The sequence below is a fragment of the Trichechus manatus genome, unplaced genomic scaffold (assembly GCF_000243295.1).
Source record: "Trichechus manatus latirostris isolate Lorelei unplaced genomic scaffold, TriManLat1.0 scaffold00134, whole genome shotgun sequence".
Taxonomy (NCBI): Eukaryota; Metazoa; Chordata; class Mammalia; order Sirenia; family Trichechidae; genus Trichechus; species Trichechus manatus.
This window is the reverse complement of record NW_004444070.1, coordinates 6,251,779-6,269,111: the sequence shown is the minus strand read 5'-3', so window position 1 is coordinate 6,269,111 and position 17,333 is coordinate 6,251,779. Positions and strand designations below refer to the sequence as shown.

Sequence of the window (17,333 nt, the reverse complement as noted above, 5' to 3'; positions counted from 1 at the left end):
TGTAGATTTGTTTGTTTCATCCTGCTTTTTTGTTTTATTTGGCTATGTCTCAGCAGTCGGGCTGTGTGTTCTTTGTTGTCTGCTCATCTGTGGGCACGATACTTTTCCACTCCTCCAACTGGCAGGGTCAGTTGCTCTGATATGGTACAGCAGGGCAGGTCTAGCTAAAGAGGAGTTGCTGGGATGGGTTGTTTGTGGCATGTACTACGGCCACCAGGGCAGGCTGGGAATCAGTGCAGGGCAGGTTTCGGTAGGCCGTGTCTGGGCTAGTTGGTGGTTTGATGTTCAGTGCATGGTCCAGGTAGGCAGGATGAAGGGGGGAGATTGTGATGTGTGGAGCTAAGATGGGTATGGGAGAGAAGAGAGAGGAATAGGAGCTGAAAACATACAAACAAACAAAAGAGAGTGCTAGGGAGCTTGCTGGTGGAGTGGAGAGACGAGAGACTGAGAAATGGAGAAGAAGAAAAAAAGAAAAGAAAAGAAAAAAATGAAGAAATAAAAATTAGAAAGAAAAGAAAAGCCCCCAGGGATCCCACTGGTGCAGCTGCAAGGTCTGGGGAAGCTGCTCCCAGGCCATGTAGTACAGCCTGGCTAGAAGTGGTAGAGGTGTCACTCAGCGCCAGGTATTCAGGAGACAAGAAGAGAAGGTAAATACGGACAGACGAGAAACTGAGTAATGAAGAAAGACAAAAAGGGAAAAAGAGAGAAAACAAAACAAACAAATAAAAAAAGGACAAGAAAAAAACTAAGAAAAAAGAAATGCGCTCAGGGATCCCTCTGCACATCTGTGCAAACTGAGGAGGTAGGATCCAAGCCACGCAGTACTGCCTAGCTAGAACAGCCTCCCAATTTGAGAAAAGAAAAAGAAAACAAACAAACAATTCAAAATGGACAAACAAAAAAAATCCCCGGGATCCCACCAGCATGGTAGCATGGACAGGGAAGGAGTTTCACATTCGAGTGGCATTTTACAGCCTTTCAAGAAGAAGCAAAGATGGCGCAGGGAGTCAGGTATTTGAGAGAAAGGAGCAGGAGGTGGTGAGAGGTATGGAAGAAATCAAAAGAAGCAGAAAAAAGCAACACCAGCAGCCAACAAATGGCACTTAGGGAGCTGGCCAGTGCAGGTGGGTGGAATCCAAGAGACACTGGGGTGAAGCTGGTGCTTCCCGGCTGAGAGACTGTGGCCACAGGAAGCAGAAGAGGCCGAGTGGGGGTGAAGAAGGGTGGAGGGTGGGAAAGCCTATATTGCTGGTTACTGGTTGTTCTGTCTCCTGCTAGAAGCTTCGTGAAGCTGCTTTCCCATACCCCCTGTTCACCGATCTCTGATAGGGGTCCGAGATGGTGGATCTGTGCTGGGTTAGCTGACAGGGGACCTCTGCATGTATCTCTCCTCGCTCTCTGTTCTCTGTCAGTTTCTTATTCCATTCAGTGCTTGGCTGAGTTCTTTATCTCTTCATTTGATGCTTAGGGTTTCAGGATTGACATGTGACTCTGTTTGACTTAGTTTTTTTGATCTTTGCTGTGGAGGGATGGCAGGGTGCTTCTGTCTATAGCGTCATGTTGCCTGGAAGTCTCTCGAAGCTGGACTATATGAAGAAGAAAGGGGCATCGGGATTGGAGGAAGACTCATTAACAACCTGCGATATGCAGATGACACAACCTTGCTTGCTGAAAGTGAAGAGGACTTGAAGCACTTACTGATGAAGATCAAAGACTACAACCTTCAGTATGGATTACACCTCAATATAAAGAAAACAAAAATCCTCATGACTGGACCAATAAGCAACATCATGATAAATGGAGAAAAGATTGACGTTGTCAAGGATTTCATTTTACTTGGATCCACAATCAACACCCATGGAAGCAGCAGTCAAGAAATCAAATGATGGATTGCATTGGGCCAATCTGCTGCAAAAGACCTCTTTAAAGTGTTGAAAAGCAAAGACATCACCTTGAAGATGAAGGTGTGCCTGACCCAAGCCATGGTGTTTTCAATCGCCTCATATGCATGCAAAAGCTGGACGATGAATAAGGAAGACGGAAAAAGAATCGACGCCTTTGAATTGTGGTGTTGACGAATATTGAATATTCTATGAACTGCCAGAAGAACAAACAAATCTGTCTTGGAAGACGCACAGCCAGAATGCTCATTAGAAGTGAGGACGGAAAGACTTCATCTCACGTAGTCTGGACATGTTGTCAGGAAGGACTAGTCCCTGGAGAAGGCCATCATGCTTGGTAAAGTAGAAGGTCATCGAAAAAGAGGAAGACCCTCAATGAGATGGACTGACACAGTGGCTGCAACAATGGGCTCAAGCATGACAATGATTGTGAGGATGGCTCAGGACCAGACAGCATTTTGTTCTGTTGTACATGGGGGTCTCTGTGAGTCAGAACTGACTTGACGGCACCTAACAACAGTAACAATATCAGTATAGGGTGTGTTCCAAACCTAATAACTTCTGAGTTACAAAAGAGCAAAATAGACACACACAGACACACACACACACAGATCATCTACGAGCAAAAGAACCAAGGCATACCCAGGGCTGCCGACTAGGAAGAAATCAACAGAACTGAGACCCCGATTTCGACTCTAGCCTCCCGAACTGTGGGAAAATAAATTTCCATTCTTTAAAGCCATCCACTTGTGGTGTTTGTGTTACGGCAGCACTGGGGAACTCGTACAAGCACGTGCCATTCTCGGCACTCACAAAGACACCATCAGGTAAGACGTAAAACGTGCGTCTCCAGGGCTTACAAAGGTATGTGGAAGGCAGGCACTGGCGAACCCTTCCAGCCAGAATCCCATTGCTGTGGTTCCTTTTCAACAGGTAGCGAAAGGAATGCGCGTCCAAGTGGTTTGGTTCTTAAAGTTGGGCTAATGCATTTCAACAGAGAAATGGATATTCAAATCCCAGTGCAATGATTAGTTCTGGAGTCCCTGGGTGGTGCAAACGGTTAATGTGCTCAGCTGATAACTGACAGGTTGGAGGTTTGGGTCCAGCCAGAGGTGCCTCAGAGGAAAGGCCTGGTGATCTCCTTCTGAAAAACCAGTCACTGAAAACCCTATGGAGTGCAGTTCTACTCTGACACACACGGGGGTCATTATGAGTCAGAATTTCCAGGAGCAGGAGGGAGGGGAAAGAGTTACTCATTGCTTAGGGGACACTGAGCTTCTGTTTGTTGTTGTCAGATGCCGTTGAGTCAATTCCGACTCACAGCGACCCCTTGTGACAGAGCAGAACTGCCCTGTGGGGTTTCCAAGGTTGTCATTTCTACGGAAGCAGAGAGCCAAGCCTTTCTCCTGCAGAGCAGCTGGGTGGGTTTGAACCACCAAACTTTAGTCAGCAGCTGAGCACTGAAGCCCCACGCCACCAAGGCTCCTTGAACTTTTGTTTGGGGGTGACAAAAAAATTTGGAAATGGATCATGGTGATGGCTGAACAACATGGCAAACATAATCAATGCCACGAATTATACATGTAAAAAGTATTGAAATGCCAAGTGTTTTGTAACATATATATCTACCCCAATTAAAAAACAGGGTCATGCTGTTATAGATTGCATTGTGCCCCCCAAGAATGTGTGTGAATTGGCCAAGCCATGATTTCCAGTATTCTGTGGTTGTCCTCCATTTTGCGATCTGATGTGATTATCCTGTGTGTTGTAAATCCTAACCTCTATGATGTTAACAAGGCAGGATTAGACACAGTTATGTTAATGAGTCAGGACTCAATCTACAAGATTAGGTTGTATCTTGAGTCAATGTCTCTTGAGATATAAAAGACAAAAGTGAGCAGAGAGACAGGGGGACCTCCTACTGCCAAGAAAGCAGAGCCAGGAGCAGAGCATGTACGTTGGACTTGGGGTCCCTGCGCTGAGAAGCTCCTAGACCAGGGGAAGATTGATGACAAGGACCTTCCCTGAGAGCCGACGGACAGAGAAAGCCTTCCCCTAGAGCTGGCGCCCTGAATTCAGACTTCTAGCCTCCTACACTGCGAGAGAGTAGATTTCTGTTTGTTAAAGCCATCCACTTGTGCTATTTCTGTTACAGCAGCACTAGATAACGAGACAGATGCCAAACGCAAGAATTGAGTGTGTCGGTTTTCAATCCGTGAAGACCCAGCTGCCTGCCTGGGGACCAGGGCACAGAGCGTGGCTTACTCACAGCTAACATTTTCCCCTGCGTGAAGCTTCCCTGCGTGTGGCAATTTCCGGAGCTGGAAGCAAAGGAGGCCGGCCATTCCGGTTTAATTCAGCGCACCAATTTAGTAAACGAGCAGTTTACTAAACTGCTCGCCCGTGTGTGTTGTTGGCTCTTGGGGCAAAGGGGAACCATTTTTAAATACCCTACTCCCTCCTGGGGCTGACAGAAGGCAGGCGCGGTGGGTGGAGGGTTGAACACAAGTGCCTAGGGAAAACAAAATGAAATGCAAAAAAACCAAGTCAAGAGAACAGAGGCTAGCTGACAGTGAGCTGAATGGGGCTGCTGGCTGCAATGTACGGTGGAAAGGAGGCATGAATGCCGTATAATTACATAATTAGAGGGGGCTTTACAGTTTTGGAAATGCCTCGACATATATTACGACAGTAATCTGCAGAACAATCCTTTGAGATCGTTATTATGGTGCAGAATTAATGCATCAGAAAAGTGAGGGGGACCAGGTGAGATGAGAGGCGCAGAACTCATACACATAATTATGCTTCTGTGAAAACTCAGTGACTGTCGAGTCAGCCCGGACTCATGGTCACCTCATGTGTGTCAGAGCAGAACTGTGATCCACAGGGTTTTCAGTGGCTGGTTTTTGGAAGCAGATCACCAGGCCTTTCTTCCTAGTGTGCCCTATTCTGCAAGCTCTGCTGAAACCCGTCCACCCCGGGTGACCCTGCTGGTATTTGAAATACCGGTGGTACAGCTTCCAGCATCACAGCAACACACAAGCCACCACAGTAGGACACATTGACAGATGGAGGGTGGACTTCAAGGTTAACCCTCCCCAACTCCCCACCTGGGCGTTGCTTCATGTTCTCATTACCTGTACAGGTACCACCATGCCCCCAGATGCCTGACTCAGAAGCTCCCGCAGTATCCTTGAGTCCTTCTCCTTTCACGGGTCGTATCTAACCTGTTAACCAGCCAACGTTCGCACAGAGAGCTTGCCAAGGAGGAAGACTGTTTGCAGGTGGTATTTGGGCACAGACCTAATGAAGGAAGAGGGGAAAACGCAGCCATCTGAGGGAAGCGAGGCCAGCCAGCACGCGGGGTAGCACAGGGAGAGACTCTGCAGTGGGACAGGAGGACGAGGATGGCACTGGTGGGCCTGCCAGGAGCATTTTCAGGGGAGAGCTGGGGACGCAGGGGGCAGTGGTGGTCCAGTGGGAAACTCCTCGCCTTCCATGCGGGAGACGCGGGTTCAATTCCCAGCCAGTGCCCCTCATGTGCAGTCACCACTCATCCGTCAGCGGAGGCTTGTGTGTTGCTGTGATGCTGAGCAGGTTTCAGGGGAGCTTCCAGGCTGAGACAGACTAGGAAGAAAGGCCTGCCGACTGACTTCCGAAAATCAGTCAGTGAAAACCCTATGGAGCACAAGGGTCTGATGTTGTTATGCCTGGGGTCGGCATGAAGAAGGGGCTGGCTAGACAGCAGCAGCCGAAAGCAACCTCTGATTTAAGGTTCCCATAATTTTCTCTGTTACATATAAAACTGCCACAACTCAGATAGTGTCCTGAGGTTACTTTTAATCCAGACTTGCAGGTGATGATCAAAGGATTAAAAAATAATTTACGCTGTTAAAGTTTTACCTTAATCTTCGAATGTTGTTGCTATTAGGTGTCATGGAGTCAGTTCCGAATCACAGCAACCATATGTACAACAGAACGAAACACTGAGCCCAGCTGGGGGCAACGTTGGGCATTCATCCATTTTCCGAAATCTGACTGGGAGGAGAGAATGTGCCCGTGTGTCTGGGGCACAGCAAAGAGGTCAGTGGCTGGTGCAGAGGTAGCAAGAAGCAGAGAGAGAAGAATCAGTGAGGAGGGAAGAAAGTAACTGTCTTAGTCATCTAGTGCTGCTATAACAGAAACACCACAGGGGGTGGCTTTAACAACCAGAAACTTATTTTCTCACAGTTTAGGAGGCTGCTGTTGTTGTTAGGTACCATCCAGTCGATTCTAACTCATAGTGACCCTATGTACAACAGAACGAAACACTGCCCAGTCCTACGCCATCCTCACAATCGTTGCTATGTTTGAGCCCACTGTTGCAGCCACTGTGTCAGTCCATCTCATTGAGGGTCTTCCTCTTTTTCACTGACCCTCTGCTTTACCAAGCATGGTGTCCTTCTCCAGGGACTGATCTCTCCTGATAACATGTCCAAAGTCTGTGAGACAAAGTCTCACCATCTTTGCTTCTAAGGAGCATTCTGGCTGTACTTCTTCGAAGACAGATTTGTTCATTCTTCTGGCAGGCCATGGTATATTCAATATTCTTCACCAACACCGTAATTCAAAGGCATCACTTCTTCTTTGGTCTTCCTTATTCTTCTGAATACTAAAGGGAAAAAAGCACTGTAAATGCTGTTTTGGGACAATGAAGTCTTGCATAGGGACTCGTGAGAGATACAGATGTAACAGATACAAGTGTTGATAATTCTCTGGTCACAGAACTTATAATTTGAAAAAAAATTATTTGAAATTCCTCTGCTTAAGGAACTGGATAATACAAGACGACCAGACTTAAAAGTAAGGGTCTAATTAAATTCTGAAAAGGGCCCGGGGGAAGCGCCGACTGCCTTGGAGACTTTCAGATGGAATGAGGAGCAGCGAACGCAAGGGAGACTCAGGCAGCGAAGAGAAAAGCAAGCAGTAACCATCCTAATTAACTCTAAAGCTGGATGAAACAGACAATTATCTAAGTGGGAAACTGTCAAAACTGACTTAAGAAGAGGTAGAAACCTCAAAGACGCAACAAACCTGAAAGGGAATCTGAAAGCTGACTTAGAATTATTCTTCCGGAAATTACCAAACCCAGAGGGTTTTGAAAGGCAGGTCGTTCCAATTTTCAAAAATACAGATGCTTTTCATGATATTTAGACTATTCTGAACACGAGGCAGGAAAACAGAGAAAGAAATCTTCCCAATTCCTTTTTTTTTTTAACAAATGATGGAAATGTTAGCACTTAAACTTGACAAGATGTCAGAGAAAGCAAAGCCACAGCTCCCTGGTGAATATTAACACAATGTCCTCAATAAATGGCTGGAAAGCCATATCCTGCCGTGCGGTAAACAGTTACGCACAAGAGCGTCTTCTGAGTCTTGGTGGACGTAATACATCAATCCGTGTTTATAGTCCAGAAGGGGTCCCTGGGTGATGCCAAGGATCACTGACCTAAAGGTTGGGGATTTGAACCCAGCCAGTGGTGTTGCGAAAGAAAGTCCTGGCAATCTGCTTCCTTAAAGACTGTTGCTGTTATTGTTGTTTGGTGCTGTCGAGTTGGTTGCGATTCATAGCAACCCGATGTACAACAGAACGAAACACTGCCTGGTCCTGCGCCATCCTCCCAAATTTTGCTATGCTTGAGCCCATTGTTGCAGCCACTATGTCAATCCTTCTCATTGAGGGTCTTCCTCTTTTTCGCTGACCCTCTACTCTACCAAGCATGATGTCCTTCCCCAGAGACTGGTCCCTCCTGATAACATGTCCAAAGTCTGTGAGACAAAGTCTCTCCATCCTTGCTTGTAAGGAGCATTCTGGCTGTACTTCTTCCAAGGCAGATTTGTTTGTTCTTTTGGCAGTCCATGGTATATTCAATATTCTTCGCCAACACCATCATTCAAAGGCATCAATTATTCGGTCTTCATTGTGCAGCTTTCGCGTGCATATGAGGAGACTGAAAACACCATGGCTTGGGTCAGGCACACCTTAGTCTTCAAGGTGACATCTTTGCTTTTCAACACTTTAAAGAGGTCTTTTGTAGCAGATTTGCCCGGTGCAAGGCATTCTTAGATTTCTTGGCTGCCACTTCCATGGACATTGACTGTGGATCCAAGTAAAACAAAATCCTTGACAACTTCAATCTTTTCTGTTTATCATGACGCAGTCAAGATTACCGCCAAGAGAAAATCCTACAGGGCAGCCTTAGTCTGTCACACGGGGTCGGCATAGTTGGAATGGACTCAGCAGCAACGTGCTTGTTTAGGGTTGGTTTATGGTCCTGTAATGGTACCCCGCTCGGTCTGTAAATGGCTAGCAGAAGTCCATCAGAGGGGTCTGCTGTCCTCCCACAAGGCAGGAGCTAGGGCAGCTGCCGACCACAGCATCGTTCAGGCTTCTGTGGCTTCCTGGAGGTTTCACTTTGGCTCACTCTTAAATCTACGCAGCCTCACCCATCAGGTCAAGAGCATTCGGTGTGTAGGGACAAGGACGCTGAATCCCACATCTAAGTCGTTACAGCAAGAGCCGTGGAGGTGGCCTGGACGTAGCTGCAGGTGGGGCTGTGGATACCAGAACCACAGAACCCCAATCAATCTATCTGGCACTGACCTTGAACAACAGGGGTCCCTGGGTGGTGCGAACGGTTAAGGCGCTTGGCTGCATACTCAAAGGCTAGAGTTTCAAGTCTACCCAGAGGTGCCTTGGAAGAAAGGCTTGGCAATCTGCTTCTGAAAAATCAGCTACTGAAAACCTTATGGAGCAGTTTTACTCTGACACATATGGGGTCGTCATGAGTTGGGGTCAACTCAGTGGCCACTCATTTCGTTCTGGAGTCCCTGGGCCGTGCAAATGGTTAAGCATTTGGCTGCTAATCGAAAAGTTGGAGGTTAAAGTCCACCCAGAGGTGCCTTGGAAGAAAGGCCTGGCGATCTGCTCCTGGAAAATCAGCCATGGAAAACCCCACGGAGCACAGTTCTACTCTGACACACGTGGGGCCACAGTGAGTCAGAGTCCTTTCCACAGCAACTGCTTTTTTTTTCTTTTCTTTTTTAGTACCCTCAATGTGCAAACAGCTAACATGCCCAGTTGCTAGCCAAAAGGTTGAAGGTTTGAGTTCACCCAAAGGTGTCTCGGAAGAAAGCCTGGTAATCTACTTCTGAAAAATCAGCCATTAAAAACCCTATGAAGCACGGCTCTAGTCTGACCCACATGGGGTCACCATGAGTTGGGGTTAAGTCAGCTACAACTGGTTTGGTTTTGGGGTGCCTGGGTGGTCAAACGGTTAGGCCCTTGTCTGCTAATCGAAAGGTTGGAGGTTCTAGTCCACCCAGAGGCACCTGGGAAGAAAGGCCTGGTGATTTCCTTCTGAAAAATCAGCCATTGAAAAGCCTATACCATGCAGTTCTACTCTGACACACACAGGGTTGCTGTGAATCAGGGTTAAGTCAACGCAACTGGTTTGATTTTGGAGTTCCTGGGTGGTGCTAACGGTGAAGTGCTCACCTGCTCACCCAAAGGTGGGAGGTTTGAGTCCACCCAGAGGAGCCTCAAAAGAAAGGCCTGGCGATCTCCTTCTGAAAACATCAGCCATTGAAAACCCTACACGGGGCACTGTTCTACTCTGACACACATGGGGTCGCCATGAGTCAGAGTTGACTGGATGGCAAATCGGTTTTTAATTTTTTTTTTACCTTGAACAGCAGCCAGCCGAGGAGCTTCTTGACCAGCCCTGTGCCCCAGAAGACGTGCCGGTAGAGGTCCGTGTTGACCACCCCGGGGTCCACCACGTTGGCAGTCACGTGGCTCCCCGAGGAGGCCAGCAGGCGCTGGAGGTGGTAGGTGAAGAGGACCAAGGCCAGCTTGCTCTGGGCGTAGGCTCCGTGGGGCGAGTAGCTATGGCTGCCGAGGGAAAGGGGATGGTGAGAGGGGATGCAGTCCAGGCTCGAATCTTCCTTGCCCACCCTCGTCCGTGACCCTCACCACACCCATCTGTGGGACCTGCCCTTTTAGACACTGTTGCAGCCATGAGACGGTGATGGCCGACGGGATGCTGGCCAGCGTGGAATCTGAATGGTGCCCGGACCATGGGGCTGGTTTTGGGTCTTGACCTCGGTCGGTCTGGGCCAGCCTGAGTCAGCTAGCTACCCCTGGTGGTGTGGGCTGAACTGTGTCCCCCAAAAGGTTACGCTGATGGTCTCAGGGGATATCTAGCTCAACTCGCATAACATAGTTCAGAAAGAAAATGTTCTACATCCTACTTTGGTGGGTAGTGTCTGGGGTCTTCAAAGCTTGTGAGCAGCCATCTGAGATACAGCTATTGGTCCCACCCCATCTGGAGCAAAGGAGTATGAAGAAAAGCAAAGACACAAGAGAAAGATTAGTCCCAAGGACTGAGGGACCACATGAACCACAGCCTGCACCAGACTGAGTCCAGCACAACTAGATGGTTCCCAGCTACCACCACCGACTGCTTTGACAGGGATCACAAAATAGAGGGTCTCGGACAGAGCTGGAGAAAAATGTAGAACAAAATTCTAACTCACAAGAAAAGACCAGACTTACCGGCCTGACAGAGACTGGAGAAACCTCAAGAGTACGGCCCCCGACACCCTTTTAGCTCAGCAATGAAGTCACTCCTGAGATTCACCCTTCAGCCAAAGATTAGACAGCCCCATAAAACAAAACGAGACTAAAGGGGCACAGCAGCCCAGGGGCAAGGACGACAAGGCAGGAGGGGACAGGAAAGTGGTAATTGGGAACCCAAGGTCGAGAAGGGGAAAGTGTAAATGAAGGAAACAAGATACAAGGGAAAGATTAGTCCAAAGGACTAATGGACCACAGCTACCACGGCCTCCACCAGACTGAGTCCAGGACAGCTACATGGTGCTCAGCTACGAGCACTGACTGCTCTGACCGGGATCACAATAGACTGTCCCGGACAGAGTTGGAGAAAAATGTAGAACAAAATTCTAACTCACAAAAGTAGACCAGACTTACTGGTCTGACAGAGACTGGAGGAACCCCCAAAACTATGGCCCCTGGACATTCTTTTAACTCAGAACTGAGGCCATTCCCGAAGTCCACCTTTCAGCCAAGGATTACACAGGCCTATAAAACAAACAATAACACACTGAAGAATGTGCTTCTTAGTTCAATCAAGTATAGGAGACCGAACGGGCAACACGTGCCCAAAAGCAAAGACGAGAAGGCAGGAAGGGACAGGAAACCTGGACGAATGGACACAGGGAACCCGGGGCGGAGAAGGGAAGAGTGTGGACACATTTCAGGGATTGCAACCAGCGTCATGAAACAATTTGTGTATAAGTTTTGAACGGGAAACTAATTTGCTCTGCAAATTTTCACCTAAAGCACAATAAAATGTTACAAAATAAGAGAGATTATGCTGAAGTCCTAACCCCTGCACCCATGAACAGGATCATGTTCGCAAACAGGGTCCTTGTAGATGTCATTAAGTTGACATGAGGTCATCCTGGAGTCAAGGGACCCTGGGTGGCGCAGTTAACTCCTCGACTTTTAGCTGAAAAGTTGGGGGTTCGAATCCACCCAGAGGTGCCTCGGAAGATAGGCCTGGCGACCTGCTTCTGAAAAGTCAAAGCCTTGAAAATCCTACGGAGCACAGTTCTACTCTGACACATTGGGTCGCCATGAGCTGGAATCGACTCGTGGGCAACTAACAGTGACAACACAGTGGAGCAGGGGGGTCCTGATCCCACCTGAGCAGTGTCCTTGTAAACGAGAAGGGACACAGAGGGGAGACGCCATGTGAAGACGGAGCAGAGACTGGGGTGACGCGGCCACAAGCCCAGGAACGCCTGGGGCCACCAGGAGCTGGGAGAGACCAGGAAGGATCCTCCCCCAGAGCCTCCAGAGGGAGCACGGCCCTGCCCTCACCTTGTTTTCACAGGTCCGGCCTCCAGAGCTGAGAAAGAACACACGTCTACGGTTTTGAACCACCTAGTGGGTACTGCTTTGTTGTGGAGGCCCCCAGGACCCTCACAGACACGTTTAACCACTTTAAAACCGTGATGGTCAGCAGGCCTAAGGAGCTCGTGGGTGACGGGCGGTTACAGGCAGCCTGCCTTCCCCGGCACTAACTCTGGGGTTCCTGCCCACACCTTGATTTCTGACTTCTGGTCTCCAGAGCAGTGACACCTAAATTCTGATTGTTTTAAGCCACCCAGTGTGTGGGATTTTGTTACAGTGGCCCATAGGTAACTAATGGAACCTAGGGGGCGCAGTGGTTAAGAGCTCAGCTGCTAATCAAAAGGTCGGCAGTTTGAATCCACCAGCCACTCCTTGGAAACCCTATGGGGCAGTTCTACTCTGTCCTGTAGGGTCGCTATGACTTGGAATTGACTCGACGGCAGCAGGTCTGGCTTTGGTTTAAAGGGCCACTGGGCTCAACAACCACTGTTGTTACTGTTGCTGTCTGCCCTAGAGTCGGCCCTTGACTCACGGTGACCAAACACACAACAGAACTGAACGCTGCCCAGTCCTGTGCCATCCCCACGATGGGCTGCAGATGGGACCCTTGTGATCCATAGGGTTTTCACTGGCTGATTTTTGGATGGAGACAGCCAGGCCTTTCTTCCTAGTCTGTCTTAGTCTGGAAGCTCCACTGAAACCTGTTCAGCATCACAGCAACACAGAAGCCTCCACTGACAGATGGGTGGTGGCTGCGCATGACGTGAACTGGCCCGGAATCGAACCTGGGTCTCCAGCACCGAGGGCGAAGATTCTACCACTAAGCCACCGCTGCCTCCATGCATAATGTAGAGAATGGAGGAATTAAAGCAAATAGATAGCACAATTCAGACCTCAAATTCCCTCCCCTGATCCAAGACGTGACTGAACTCCTCAGTTACTGTCAAGATATCTTCTTAAGGCAAACGTATCCTGTCTTTGCCCCCAGGAGGTTCCTGGGTGGCACAAGTAGTTTGTGATCGGCTGCTAACCTACAGGTTGGTGGTTCGAATCCACCCAGAGGGTCCACGGAAGAAAGGCCTGGCGATCTGCTTCCATAAAGATTACACCCAAGAAAACCCTATGGGGCAGTTCTACTCTGTCACACATGGGGTCGCCTTGAGTCGGAATGGACTCGAAGGGAACAAGTTTTTTTCTCCCCCAGGGTGAGCAAGAAGACTCAACATTCATCTTGGTGTTGGGGTCACTTAAAAATAATGCACAGCCACTTGGCTTTGAATTATCGTGGTTGATCGGGGAAGGCATGGATTGTTACTTTACAAGGAATGTTGTCGTGGTGGTGGTTGTGAGCTGCCTTCAAGTTAGCCCCAGACTCAGGGGGTCCCCATGTGTGTCAGAGTTGAACTGTGCTCCACTGGGTTTTCTTGGCTGATTCTTCAGGAACAGATCACCAGGCCTTTTTTCCAAGGCACCTCTGGGTGGACTCGAACCTCCAACCTTTCGGTGAGCAGCTGATTGCAAACCACTTATGCCACCAGGTCTCCTTTAAAAAAAGAACAGAACAAACCATAAACATGCAGATTTCTCAAGAGTAAAAGATCGTTATGTAATTATGATTTTATACAGTATCGTGAAGGAGCCCCGGCGGCGCAGTGGTTAAAGCTCTCGGCTGCTAACTGCAAGCTCAGTGATTGGAACCCATTAGCCACTCCACAGGAGAAAGATGTGGCAGTCTGCTTCTGTAAAGATTACAGCCTTGGAAACCCAGTGGGGCAGTTCTACCCTGTCCTTTAGGGTCGCTATGAGTGGAAATCGACTCAATGGCAACGGGTTTGGTTTTTGTTTTTTTTTTTTTTGTGGATTACAGTACCATGGAGAAGAGAGAACGAAAATTCTTTAAAACCGCTATGCAGGGAAAAAGTCAATATATTTCTCTGTAGGAGGCAAAAATAAGTCCAAGAGTGCAAATAATTTCAGACAGGGGTCTTCCGTGGATTTACGGATGAAGAAACACCCACAGTGGAAATGGGAAAAAATGAAGGCAGATAAACAAGACAACAGGATCCCCGCTAAGGTCTGCCAGTAAAGCTGAGGGCAGGCAAAGGCATTGAGAACAACCCAGCCATTTCTCCGACGTTAACAGAAAGGCAGAGGCGTGAAGAAAGACTCAGCCCACAAACTGAGGCAGAGACTGAAGGAACTCATGCAGGGTGTACAGAGTTTCTGGTAAATTGTTTCTGTAACAAAGGGTGGCAGACGGTGAGACCCAAACCATAACAATGTATCTTTATTTGCACTGAATAATAACTTATGGGCCTAACGATTTAGACACAAATTTGAAGCTAATCTAAAACAAGGAATCCCAGGTGGTGAAAATGGTTAACGAGCTCGGCTGCTAACCAAAAGGCTGGAGGATTGAGTTCACCCAGAGGCACCTCGGAGAAAGGCCTGGCAATCTGCTCCCGAAAAATAAGTCACTGAAAATCCAGTGGAGCACAGTTCTACTCTGCTGCCGATGGGTTGTCATGAGTCGGAGTCGACAACAAACGGTTTTTGGAGTCACCAGGTAGTACAGTTAAAGCACTCAGCTGGTAAAAGAAAGGTTGGAGATTCAAGTACACCCAGAAGCCCCTCAGAAGAAAGACCTGGCAATCTACTTTGGAAAAATCAGCTGTTGAAAGCCCTGTGGAGCACAGTCCTACTCTGACACACATGGGGTCACCATGAGTCAGAGTCAACTCCACTGGACAGCAACTTGTTTGGTCTAAAGGGAAACAAAAGTAGAGAGAGCTATTGCTGTTGTAGGTGCTCCTGAGTCGGTTCTGACTCACAGCAACCCTACGTACGACAGAATGAAACACTGCCCAGTCCTGCGCCATCCTCACAACTGTGGTTGTGGTTGAGCCCATTTTTGCAGCCACAGTGCCAATCCATCTCCATGAGGGTCTTCCTCTCTTTTTTTTTCATGTTGTTAAGGGTCTTCCTCTCTTTCACAGACCCTCGACTTTACCAAGCGTGATGTCCTTCTCCAGGGACTGGTTTCTCCTGATAACACGTCCATAGTACGTGAGAGGTAGTCTCGCCATCCTTGCTTCTAAGGAGCATTCTGGCTGTACTTCTTCCAAGACAGATTTTGTTCATTCTTCTGGCAGTCCATGGTATATTCAATACTCTTCGCCAACACCACAATTCAAATGCATTATTTTTTCCTAGGTTTTCCTTATTCATTGTCCAGCTTTCGCATGCATGTGAGGCTACTGAAAACACCATGGCTTGGGTCAGGCGCACCTTAGTCTTCAAAGTGCCATTTTTGCTTTTTAACACTTTAAAAGAGGTCTTTTGCAGCAGATATGCCCAACACAATGCATCTTTTGATTTCTTGACTGCTGTTTCCATGGGTATTGATTGGGGACCAAAGTAAAATGAAATCTTTGACAACTTCCATCTTTTCTCCGTTTACCATGATGTTGCTCATTGGTCCAGTTGTGAGGATTTTTGTTTTCTTTATGTTGAGGTGTAATCCGTGCTGAAAGCTGTACTCTTTGATCTTCATCAGCAAGTGCTTCAAGGCCTCTTCACTTTCAGCAAGCAAGGTTGTGTCATCTGCATAATGCAGGTTGTTAATGAGTCTTCCTCCAATCCTGACGCCCCATTCTTCTTCATATAGTCCAGCTTCTCCGATTATCTGTTCAGCATACAGATTGAATAAATATGGTGAAAGGATACAACCCTGACGTACGCCTTTCCTGACTTTCTCTATTCACCTGGAGCACAAGTCAGGAAAGGTGTGCTCCGGGTGATTAGAGACCAACTGTTGTGCACTGGATGACCACTTGGGAGCTTTTAAGACTTCAGGGACGACACAACAAACTAGGAGGCAGAACAGAAGCACTGAACCTGTGAGCAGGCTGATTAGCTGGCCTGTCCCATGCAACCATGTCCCTAAACCGCCAAACCAAGAAACCAAATCTCGTGAGGTGTTTGGCTGTACAGACGCAGCCTCAGCCGCTGCTCTGTTTCTTGTTGTCATTGTTGTAAGCAGCCTGAAGCTTTTGATTTGGGGCTGCTTTTGAGGACAGTCACTAATTAGTCTCCTGGAAGGAGAACAAAGATAGTTCTAAAAAAAAGATAATAAATTTCTGTTTTTGTTAGTTGCCATTGAGTTGGCTCCAGCTCACGGCAACTCCGTGTACAACAGAATGAAAGAGAACCAAACACAGCCCAGTCCTGCGCCATGTTCACGATCCTTGGTACGTGTGAGCCCACTGTTGAGGCCACTGTGTCAATCCATCTCACTGAGGGTTCCCCTCGTTCTCATGGATCCTCTACTTTACCAACATGATGACCTTTTCTAGCAATTGGTCTTTCCTGATGACATGTCCAAAGTACGTGAGACAAAGTCTCGCCATCCTCCCTTGTAAGGAGCCCTCTAGTTGTATTTCTCCTAAGGCTGATTTGTTTATTCTTCTGGCAGTCCACAATGCATTCAGTATTCTTCAGCAACACCACAGTTCAAATGCATCAGTTTTCATTGATTTCTCACCCATGTCTGGGAGAAAGATGTGGCAGCCTGCTTCCATAAAGATTACAGCCTTGGAAACCCTATGGGGCAGTTCTACTCTGTCCTGTAGGGTCTCTACAAGTCAAAATTGACTCGAAGGCAAAGAGTTTCCCACCAACCTCAGCACACCAAGCTCAGGATGTTTGCTGTCCACAGGGCATGTGGGACACTGGCTGTTCATCTGATACTGTATGACCTTCCAACACCAAGGTCCACGATTCAGATGTGGGCTTTTTCTTCATTAGAGGACATTGCACAGAGAGATTTTACCTTTTCTCATCTTACCTGCAATGACCAATTGGGAAATGCACTATATAAAGAAAAAACCGTTGCCGTTGAGTTGATTCTGACTCATAGCAACCCTGTAGGACAGAGCAGAACTGCCCCACAGGGTTTCCCAGGGGCGACTGGTGGATTTGAACTTCCGACCATTTGGTTAGCAGCTGAGCTCTTAAGCACTGCACCACCAGGGCTGCGTTGTATAGCTTAGCAAAATATAAATCATTTAACGTACATAAATAATGTATCGCTTCCTTCTCCTGCCCAATAAACAATTTTGTCACTAAGTCACTTGTTCCTTGCCGAGACAGTTCCATTCATTATGTACAATTATCAACAGATTCGGGCCACCTTTCCTTTGGAAACATTTACCAGGCGAATGCTAGGGTGTAGGCTAGCCGGAGGGGACAAGCCTTGCCGTGGCTAACGACCCACTTGTATTTTGGGACACTTGACGATGTTGTGATTTATGCCTTTTCAAGAATGCTGATTTTCAAAGCCAGCAAACCAATCTTGGTAATTGGCCTTCATTACTGGCGGGGCGTACATTGCTAAAAGCAAAGAAACTACTCTTTTACAGACAAAAACAGCCGTCTCTCCTCAACCCAAGGGG

General features: G+C 47.9%; 1 protein-coding gene across 2 annotated transcripts in view; it reads right to left on the bottom strand.

The window, feature by feature from the left end:
* DHRSX (dehydrogenase/reductase X-linked) overlaps positions 1 to 17,333 on the bottom strand; it is a 136,238-nt gene that overhangs the window by 4,455 nt on the left and 114,450 nt on the right. For both annotated transcript variants that reach the window (XM_023739464.1, XM_023739465.1), the window contains exon 6: positions 9,627 to 9,834. In XM_023739464.1, coding sequence (XP_023595232.1) covers positions 9,627 to 9,834 — 208 coding nt within the window. The remainder of the gene's footprint in view (positions 1 to 9,626; positions 9,835 to 17,333) is intronic.